Raw genomic sequence first — 11,459 nt, forward strand, 5'->3', positions numbered from 1 at the left:
GTTTAAACCACTACCTAAAGCAGAAAATTGCAGTCTTTTAATCCAGCTATTGGAGCTATAAATAATTTTCTTACTGTGGCAGGGAAGGAGCAGGTTAGCCAATGAGAAATAGCAGTGCTTCCCATGGACATCTGGGAACAAGCTGGGTGATGGAAGCCCACGTCAGGGGGCTGTATGGCACAGCGAGCTGACTGCCAAGACTCTGCTCTTCACTCTAAGTCATGGATATACAATTTTCTATGATCAGGTATGTATTCTATTCTGCCCCATTATACTGCATTTCCCACTCCTCCCTGCCCTCACAGAGAAAAGAATTCTACTGCTGGCCGCTAAGAACCACCAAGGTCTTTCAAACAGTCCCAACTGTATACTGAATTGACATTTTCATCATGACCACCAAACATGTCATTAATTCACTAATAATACAAAATTTAATATGTAGATTTACACGGAGACCTTTCAAGGTTATTAAGTCAAAATTATTAAGTCTTTCATTTAGACTCATGATATAGAGCTCAAATTTCAGGAAAACAATCTACACCAAAAGGAAATGATTTAATTAGGGCTGGGAGAAACTGTATAGCTTGTAACCAGACCCAAGTGAAAAGACTTGACTGGGCATAATTAGAAATGTGAGGATCGCCTTTCCTCATTTGAATGACACATTCAAGTACACCGTGTCGTCTTACTTTATAAAATCTAATAGGCAAAGTTATATAAGAGCAAAGTTTATTATTCTAAACTGAAATTTGATATTTTTCACTGAAGGAAAAGGAAAACATGAACATGATTTCCTTTAGGAAATTTTAGGCCCCTGCAATTCAAATGGAATAGATTTGTAAATCTTACAGGCTAATTTCTAACTTTGATTTTTCTCATATCCCAAAGTGTCAGAAAAGGCATCACTAAATCTCAAAAGAAAAATAATTTTAACTCTGTCTAAAAAACAAATTAAAGAATATGCTACTTTTATATTTTAAGAAAAACTGAAGTTATTTTTTATTTTAATTAAACACAGAAATACCAAGAATTACAGGAAATAACCTCTGAACATACCTTATATATTCAATTTAACCTTCATTTGACTTCAAATCCTAAACATTTTGTGTATTCTATTTTTAAGTGCAATGCCAAGTAGCAAAAATATGTTATCTTATATATAATCCTTATTTAAAAAGGACCAAGTACCCATTATGTAAATTATAGAATAATACATACTTGAAATAGATAATAATAGCTAAAGTAAAAGGTAAGTCCTCTGACTTCATAAAACATCCTCTAAAATTAAAATACTGATATATACGCAGAGAAAATTATTACAGAGTGATTTGGACAAAGAAACATATTTCCAGGGCACAGTGCAGTGGGAGGATTAATGTACTTAGTGTCTGAAGACCTGCAGCCTTCCTGCCTCCACAGATTGCTAGCTGTGTAGTCTTCAACCAGTTCACATCTGTAAAATGATGACAGGACCTTCTAAGGACTATAATTACATAACATTAAACTTTGGTGAAACACACGGAAGCAGCAGGCTTGAACATATACAACAATAAAAAATTAATTTATGTGTTTTGCTGAGGTTGGGAGTTTATCCTCATCTTCCTTACAATGGGACATTTGTGAAAGTAAATGGTCATTTGTGAAAGTAAATAGTCATTTGACTTCTGCTTCTGTTATTCAACTAATAAAGCTTTTGCTGAAGTCACCAGTGGCCTCCTTGTCAATAAAATCAACGGACTTAGTTTAACATTCACCTCTCTGACCCCCCAGTCATATCTGACACTGGTGACCGCTCCCTCCTCCTTTAAGCATCTCTCCTTTTAGCTTTTGTGACACTACTCTCTCCTGTGTCTTCTGCCTGCCTCTCTAGGCATTTCTTCTCAGTCTCCTTTGCAAGCTCACCTTCCTCAACCTAGCCATTAAATGCTGGAGTTTCTCAAGGCACAATCCCAAGCCCTCTTCTCTTTTCACTTTACATTCTCTGCTTAAGCAGTCCAATCCATGCCCAGGGCTTTAATGACCACTAATTGTTTATTTAGAAGCCCAGACACCCTCAATCTTTTGAGGTTCTGGACCTGTGTACTCAACTGCTTACTTGGATATCTCACAAAGGCACTTTAACTTGGATTTTCCTTCCCTGAAAATCTTGTCCTTTACCCAGGGTTTCTGTCCCATCATCTACTCAGTTATGTAAGCCAGGGACTCAGAAGTCATCCTGAGACTTCCCTTTTCTCTCACCTCTATATCCAGTCCTATACATCTACCATAGTATGTAGAGTTGTTTGTTTTTTCCTCCAAATAGCTGTTCAGTCTGTCCACTTCTCTCCATTTTCACTGCTATCAATTCAAACCAAAAGTGAATTCAGACCACTCATTCTCACTTAGGTTACTGTTATAAGCATTCTTGACCCACCGATTCATTCTCAACATTGCCACCAGACTAATCTTTTCAAAACACAAACTTGACCATGTCATCCAGCTCCTCCTTTAGCTCCACTCAAAACAATTAACAGCTTCCCATCAGGCTGAATCTAAAGGCCAGCATCCTTAATGTGACTTACGAGGCCCTGCATAACGTGACCCATCCATTTCCCTGCAGCCTCCTTTAGAACACATTCACTTTCACAGCTATAGAGCAGCCATGCTGACCTTCTTTCAGTCTCTTAATCACACCACGCTCCCTCCCACTAGATCTCTTGCTCTTGCTTGTCTCTCTGCCAAGAACACGCTCACCTCCCCTCCACTCCCTACTCCACTGATCCATTTCACCTACTTAATTCTGAAACCAAGCAGGACACTGCAGGGCCTTGCCCAGGACAGATTCCCCACCTCTGATCAGCCCCTTCCCCACCCCTGTGTCCTGTTTCCTGCCTGTTATTTGTTTTTTTAAAAAAAAAAAAAAAAAAACCTTTACCCTCCTAGGCCTTCCCCAAGTTCCAAAGAGCAAATTTAATCAAAGAAGCGAGAACATGCAAAAACAAAGGAAAACAGTCAAGCAAGACAAAACAATAGTTTAGCCATAAAACAAAGTCAAGGACCTTTAGTTCCTCATCGAGGGCTATATACAATATCCTGAGCCGTATCCTTGAGTTATTTTGCAGATACTAAAACCCCCACCAGGTGGAGGAAGTTAACTGTATGGGGACCATCAGGACAGAGGCACAAGGCTGATGACTGAGATTCCTGAAACATCACCCTGTTACCTCACCATCAACCATTCAGAGAATTCTACACAAGCTAATTATGCACTTCACAACTCCTTTTTTCATACTGTCTTTAAAAATCCTTCCCTGAAAGCCATCAAGGAATTTGAGTCTTTTGAGCATGAACTGCCTGTTCTTGCTTGGCCTACAATAAACTTTTCCTTCACCACAACCTGGTATCAGTAAATTGGCTTTGCTGCCTTAGGGCAAGTGGACTCAAGTTTGGTTCAGTAACAGTTCCAACTCATTCTTCACATCTCAGCTCAAATATTCCTTTTTTTGGCAAATCTTGGGTACACACTCACCCTCATTAAAAGTTCTCATTGTACCATACACCTTCTTGCTAGCACTGAATGTAAATTTATATTTATTTCTGTGATTACTTGGTATTGTCCCCATTAGGTTTTAAATTCCAAGATTTTTGCTCAACATCTGTTCTGTAGTGCCCAGCACACAGTAGGTTCTCAAAACTACTTGAATGACTAAATAACATATAAAATTTATAAATATGGCAAATATTTTTAAATCCATAAAACCATGATTGAAATGCTTCTTTTAGAATTATTTTAACAGGAAAAATAGGAGTGATACAGGGAAAGAGAAAGAAGAGGTGTATACCCCTATTTATTTTTGTCTTTTAAAATCATTTGGTTAAAAGCTTAGACATCATCCCTAAGTTACAATGATTTAATAGTAATAATAGCTTCCAACTCTGGAGCACCTTTCTTCCCAAGGCTCCTACTGCTTGCAGACAGATCTCACTGTCACTTTGGGGTCACTCTTCTAATAAACTATGATTTTAACCAAGCCTCATAAGTTTTCTATGACAAGATGTCAGGTCTTCTTCCAAATACGCAGTTCTTTTTATGGTCTCACTTTCTTAACACAACCCCAAGGTAACAACAGCAACAAAAGTAGCCTTGTCTTTGCACGAATTCTGAGGAGTGGTGTTTGGGGTGGTTGTTTTTAGCTAGCATTTATTGAGCACTTACTCTGTGCTAGTCCCTGAGCTAAGGGACATTATCTCGTTTAATCAAAAACCCTCAGCTGGCCCTTTCCCTCATTAAAGAAGTCAATAACATGTCTCTGGGCATCAAGCAAGAGCCTGCCAGTGACTACTAGCTGGCTGCCAAGGCAATGCGGCCACTCAAGGTAGCCAGAGGAAGGGGACAGGGAAGAAGTTATCAGACCTTGCCCCCAAGCAAGTAAAAGGTTCCTCCCCAGAGCCCCTGCCCAATGTCACTTACCCTCCTGGCTCAGCGAGAGCAGCGTGGGCAGCACCTGCCTGCCCAGGTCCTGCAGGGAAGGGACGATGGTGTCCAACATCTCCAGTCCTAAGTCAGCTTGATGCTGGGTCCTCAACAGGTCTCTTCTCTTTTTTATATGTAATTTATACAAACGTGATTTTTCCACCCCCAGCTCCCTTTCCCGGGAACTTTGGATGTTCCTTAAAAATAAAAATTACCCAAATCTTGATTTTTTTTTTCTTTCTTTCTTTCTTAAACGTTCTTTCTCTTCATCCCTCCTCTTTCCCTCTCTGGCTCTCCGTGAACAGCTCCCACCACAGGACCTTGTAGAGCTATCCGGTACTTGAACTAGAGTGTGCAAATCCACGCCCTCGGGACCACTAAGAAGCCCACTGAGAAGGTGAGCCGGAGTGGTGAGCAGGGTGGGGGGACCACTGGAGGGCTGCCGCAGAGGAGAAGGCGGAGCGCGTTGCTAGGACGCGACAAAGGCCTGCTCCGTTGCTAGGGCGTCAGAGTAGGGCCTTGGCCCCGCCCACTTAAATGGGACAGGTCCCAGGTGGCCCAAGTGATCCGCGGCTCCAAGCAGCGAGGCTGGGAAGTAACTTCATGTTTTTTCCTTCCTCTTTTACCCCGGGCAGCCAAGAGACTTGGTCCCTTGTAATCACCTTGGACAAATCTGGGAAAAAACTTTTCAGCCCTAAGTGATGGACTTAACCGAGTTTCCGGATCTGTTTGAGGGTTTGGTTTTTCCCGGGCTCCTCTCCTAGGAAATGGAGAGCTTGGAGGATTGGGAAGGGAGCTGACATTTTTTTCATTACAGTCATTTTTTTACTCTTCCCTATACACTTACCGAATCTCATTCTACAGAATTTTTATACTCTCCCCTCTGCTGATAATGAATTATCACAAAGCGAACACACCCCTGTAAATCCAGGTCAAGAAACTGAACTCCATCAGTATCACAGAAACATATCGTAAAAATAAGTAAATAATAAATTAAAAATAAAAAGAGATACTTTTTTAGAAAGGAAATTGTCTAAAGCAAAAATAATAAAGTATTATAGGATTTATAAAATATATGAAAGTAAAATGTATATCAACACTAATGCAAAGGCTGGAAGGCGGGAAATGGAAGTATATACCTGTAAGGTTACTATACTACACATAAAGTGGTATATTATCACTTGAAGGTAGATCATGATAGGTTAAACATGTATACTATAAACTCTGTACTTAACCACTAAAATAATACAAAAAGAATTATAACAAATAAGCCAAAAAAGAAAAAAAGACGGAATTTAAAAATCAATTAATCTGAAAGAAGGCAGAAAAAGAGAAAAACCAGACTTGACAAATCAGAAAACAAATAATGAGATAGTAGATTTAAATGCAACCATATCAATAATTATGTTAAATGTAAACTAAGTGGTCTTAAACACCAGTAATTAAAAGTCAGAGATTGTTCAATTAGTTAAAAAGCAAGACCCCACTACAGGTTGCCTACCTGAAATACATTTGGAATATAAACAAGTCGGCTGAAACTAAACTGGTGGCCAAAAGTATATCATGCCAACACTAGTCAAGAGAAAACTGGAGCTTAACATCAGACAAACTAGATTTCAGAGCAAAGGATGTTACTAGAGATAAAGAGTATCATTTCATAATGATAAAGGGGTCAGCTTATGATGACATAAAAATCCTAATTATTAGATCCTAATTATCCTGCTATTTCATTTATGTTCTTAATAACTGCTTCAAAATACATAAAGCAAAAACTGTTAGGTTGAAGATTACCAATTAAAAAATTACCAATTTTTATTTTCTTAATGTAAAGACATATCTGTAGCTTATTATTTTATATAAACTTTTAATTCATCACTTAATATATAGTAACTTTTATCTTGAACAAGGAAATTATCCATAGAAAATGACTAAAATCTGATGTGTGGACACAAACAAATTACTTTCACATTTTTAAAGACTTTTCCACAAAGAAAATAGCAGACCTATATGGCTTTAATGGTGAATTCTTCCAAATATTTAAGGAAGAAATAACATCAAATTTACACAAACTCTTCCGAAGAACAGAAAAAGAGGGAACACTTCTGATCTCAGTTTTTAAGACCAGTAGAGCATTATACCAAACCTGAAAAGGACACTGCAAGAAAGAAAAACTACAGGGCAGTATCTCTCTTGAATGACATAAAAATATGTAATACATCATAACCAAGAGGGATTTATTCAGGAATAAAAGGGTAGTTGAACATTTTAAAATTCCATCAGTATAATTTCACAGCATTCACAGAATAAAGAAATAGGGGGAAAGCACAATCATCTCAATGGATGACAAAAGCACATTTGATAAAACTAAACATGCATTCATAATTTTAGGGGAAAAAATCCTCAACAAATTAGAAATGGAAGGAAACATCCTTGATTTTAAAAAGATTATCTAGTAATAAAACCTACAATGACATCATTCGCAATGATAAAATAGTCAAAGCTTTCTCCCCAAGATCAAAAATAAGGTGAGGATGTTCAATTACTAAATGAAAGAAGCCAGTCTGAAAAGGCTACAAACTGTACAATTCCAGCCAAATGACATTCTGGAAAAGGCACAGCTACAGAAACAAAAAGATCATGGTTTCCAGGGGTTTCTGGGGAGGGAGGGAGGGAGGGAGGAATGAATAGATGGAGCACAAGGGATTTTTAGGGCAATGAAATTATTGTGTATGATACTATAGTGGTAGCTACATGTCATTATGCATTTGTCAAAACCCATAGAATGTACAACATCAAGAGTGAACCCTAATGTAAACTATGGACTTTGGTTGATAATAATGTGTCCATGTTGGTTCATCGATTGTACCAAATATGCCACACTGATGAGGGTTGTTGAGGGTAGGGGAGTATATATGAGTGGGTGGGGAGGGCTATGTGGGAACTCTGTATTTTCTGCTCAATTCTGCTGTAAACCTGAAACTGCTCTAAAAAAATAAAGTCTATTAACAAATTTTTTTAAAAAAGATGAGCATGTCCACTGCCACAGCTTTTATTCACCACTGCTGGTCAGTGCTATAAGAGTAGAAAAAAATAAAAGGTATACTATTGGAAAGAAAAAATAAAATAATTTTCATTTCATATTACATAATTGTAAAGACAGAAAATCTGAAAATATAGCAACAATTAGAATCAATAAGTGAATTTAACAACAAGCTCCTAGGTATAAGGTCAACATATAACAATCATATTTCTGTATGTCAGCAAGAAACAATCAGAAAATAATTTTTTAAAATACCACTTATAGTAGAATAAAAAAAATCAAATATACAGGAACAAGTCTAAGAAAAGCCCCATAGGCTAATATTGAAAACTACAAAATATTTTGAGTTTTTACCATAGAAAAAAATTAAAGATGACCTAAATAAATGGTGAGCTATATCATGTTTATGAATTAAAAGACTAATATTGATGTCAGTTTTCCCCAGTTTGATGTGTATATTCAATGTAAACTCAATCAGAAGCCCAGCATGAATATCTGGTGGCTATTGATAAGCTGAATCTTAAATTTTTATGGAAATACAAAAACCCTGAAATAGCCAAGACAATCTTAAAGAAGAATAAAATTAGAAGAGTTATACTATCAGAGTTCAAGACTTACTATAAAGCTGCAGTAATTAAGACAGTGGAGTATTGGTGCAAGGATAGACAAGTAGACCAGTATAACAAAACAGAGTTCAGAAATACACCTACACCTGGGTGGAAAGGGTTACCCCTTTGGGAATTCAAGATTTGCGGATACTAGCTACTGTGTATAAAATAGATAAACAACGAGTTTCTTCTGTTTAGCACAGAAAACTTGTGCTATATTCATTATCTTGTAGTAACCTATAAGGAAAAAGAATATAAAAGTGAATATATGTATATGAACATATGACTGAAACATCATACTGTACACCAGAAATTGATACACTATAAACTGACTATACTACAATAAAAATAAAAAATAAAAATAATGAATAAATAAAGTTTTAAAATAAAAAAAAGATATACACCTATACCTATAGAGTCATTCAGTTTATGACAAAAGTATCACTGCAGTTCAGCAAGGAAATGATAGTCTTCTTTATTAAATGGAGCTTCAACAATTGCTTATTCATATGGAAAAAGCAATACACCCTACCTCACACCAAACTCCAAAATTAATTCAAAGTGGGTCATAGATCTAAATATGAAAGCTAAAAAATAAAGCTCTAGAAGAAAATGGAGAGTAACTTCACAACTTTAAGGTAAGCAAAGTTTTCTTAAATATGACAGAAAAAGCACTAGCCTTAAAAGACAAAATTGATAAATCTGACTTCATTAAAATTGAGAACTCCTGTGGGGTGGGAAGGGACAGACTGGGAGTTTGAGATTTGTAGATACTGACAGGTATATATAGAATAGATAAATAAGTTTATGCTGTATAGCACAGGGAAATGTATACAAGATCTGTAGTAACTCATGGTGTAAAAGAATAGGAAAATGAATATATGTATATTCACGTATGACTGAAAAATTGTGCTGTGTACCAGAAATTGACACAACATTGTAAACTGAATATAACTCAATAATAAAAAAAAAAGACCCTAAAAAAAATACTGAGAACTCCTGTTATCAGAAAACATCAATAGAAATTGAATAGGCAAATCACAAACTGGGAACATATATTTGTAATACACATATCTTATATATTGATAAAGGATTGTATCCATAATCTATAAAGAATTCTACAGATCATTAAGAAAGCTTTTAAAATTGGCAAAATACTTGAAAATGCACTTCTTTAAAAAGGAAGCTTAATATACATCTAACTTACGATGCAGCAATTCCACTCCTAAGTATATCCTCCCCAAAGTAACATACTGAGTGCATGTGTCTGTAAAAACCTGTATGAGAATGTTTATAGCAGCTTTATGCCTAATAGCCCAAAACTGGCAACAACCTAAACATCCATTAATGGGTGAATGGATAAACAAATGCGGTATATTCATATAAAGGAACATGACACAACAACAACAAAAGAGGAAACTACTAGTAAGCACAACATAGGTAAACCTTCAAACTATTATGATGAGTGAAAGAGGAAAAATTCAACAGTACAAACTATGGATTACATTTACATGAAGCTGAAGAGCCAGCAAACTAATTTATGTGATAGAATTCAGAAAACTTACCTCTGGGAGATGGAGCATCAACCAGAGCATTTCCTTGGGGGCTGAAAATGTCCTATATTTTGATCTGGGTGGTGGTTACACAAATATATACACCTGTAAAAATACATACATGCTTGTAGTTTACTGTACAGGAATCATACCACAATAAAGGTGTTAAAAATGCATACATGCTTAAGATTTATTTTACTATGTGCAAATTAAACTCTGTCAAAAATGTACGGACCAGCAATGCACGTATTATTTAGCACACTGCATGCACAGCCTTTGCACAGCATACTCTTCAGTATCAGGCCATTTAAAAGTTAAACTTTTTTAATCCTATTTAGGGACACAATATAACATAGCAGTGAAGACTCTGGGATTGAGAACCAATCCTTAAACAAAAATTTGTTGAGCTTCCTATTTTGTGCTAGGCTGTGTTCTGCACGGTGGAATAATAAACGGTAAGCAGCCTAGAACCCATTCTCACCGAGATCACAGCCTAGTGGGAGATACAGACAACAAAATACAAACAATGTAATAGTAAGAAAAGTGAGGCAGGAAAATTGGACAGAGTGAGGAGGCTACTCTAGAGAGGCTTCTCTGAGATTACATTTGAAGAGAGATCTGAATGATGTAAAGAAGACAGCCATGGGAATATTTAGTGGAAAACTAAGCCCGAGGCCTTTAATCTTCTATTCCAGAAAGCTTGGGCAAGCTACTTAATTTCTGTGAGTCTTAGTTCCATCATCAGTAAAATGGGGATCATAATAATTTTAAGTTGTATAAAGGACTGAATGAAATAACACAGGCAAAGTGCTAACAGTATCTAATATAAGGACAAATAAACAGTTGTTTTAAGTTATGGGATAAGATACAAACAGAATGAATGCATCAGTAGTAGGGCATGGGTTTTTTCTTATTCTTCTATATATACAGTGTAGATGTTCCATAAACATTTGGGGTTTGGTGTATTTTAATGTAACACCTGTTTTGCAAGGAGACTGTTCCAGTACAACTCTACACAGAAAAAGAGAATACCTGAAAATGGGGAAGCTGGAGAACATGAATTGGCTAAGGGAAGCAGTGGGAATTCAGGGGGAAAGAATCAGAATACCTGTTTTAAACAGACAGTACACTTTTCCAAGTTCAGGCCATAGGATACAGAACTGAGATGAGCCAGATAACAAGCTAAACAATTAGGTAGCTATAGTTGAGTCTAAACTTAGGTGTAGATATTTCACACATTCACGCTTTCTCAAGCCTCCCTACCTCTTTGTGGTTCTCTCTTAAGTTGAAATTTCCCTCCAGATTTCTGTTATGTTCTTGTGCCCAAGCCTCAGCGGTTACTGGGAAACCCTGCCGTCTCCGTCTGTACAGGTAGGTCATGGGACCCTTGTCTGGGCTAATATTTTTCATCTCCAATGGGGTTTAATATTTCTTAAATGATTGTTACACTAAAGCACTTTGTAAAAAGCAGATTTCTGGGAACTTCCCCAGGATACACATCACACTATTTATAATGTAAAGCACCATCTGGTGAAGAAGGTGACTATACTTTAAGTCACCAAGATGTGCTTTCCAAACTCTGAGATTTCAGAGAGCTTTGAATACCACGCTAGACAAAAGCCATGATTACTTGTATTTAGATGTACCTATTGTCAAAAAATAATTTTCCTTGAGTGAATGTTTCCTGCTCTTTTACCTCCTCCCCATTTCCTCCCATGCTTACTTCTTAATCCCTCTCTCCTACATTTCAACTGGTTCATTGAAACACAGTTTTGGTTGGCAATTTGTTTTGTTTTGACTGCCCA

General features: G+C 36.8%; 1 protein-coding gene across 2 annotated transcripts in view; it reads right to left on the reverse strand.

Annotated features, from left to right (window-relative positions):
* CCDC81 (coiled-coil domain containing 81) overlaps positions 1-6,034 on the reverse strand; it is a 42,167-nt gene extending 36,133 nt beyond the window's left edge. Inside the window, exons 1-2 of one of the 2 annotated variants that reach the window (XR_012076476.1) lie at positions 5,955-6,034; positions 4,451-4,650 (exon numbers count right to left, since the gene is read on the reverse strand). Coding sequence is in view for 1 of the 2 variants with exons in the window: in XM_006197508.4 (XP_006197570.2) it covers positions 4,451-4,529 (79 nt within the window). In the remaining variant the exon portion in view is untranslated. Of the gene's footprint in view, positions 1-4,450; positions 4,651-5,954 lie in introns of those variants that run through there. The other variant, XM_006197508.4, reaches the window with a different exon arrangement.
* Positions 6,035-11,459: the final 5,425 nt, after the last annotated feature.

The sequence above is a fragment of the Vicugna pacos genome, chromosome 10, assembly GCF_048564905.1.
Source record: "Vicugna pacos chromosome 10, VicPac4, whole genome shotgun sequence".
NCBI classification, from domain to species: Eukaryota; Metazoa; Chordata; class Mammalia; order Artiodactyla; family Camelidae; genus Vicugna; species Vicugna pacos.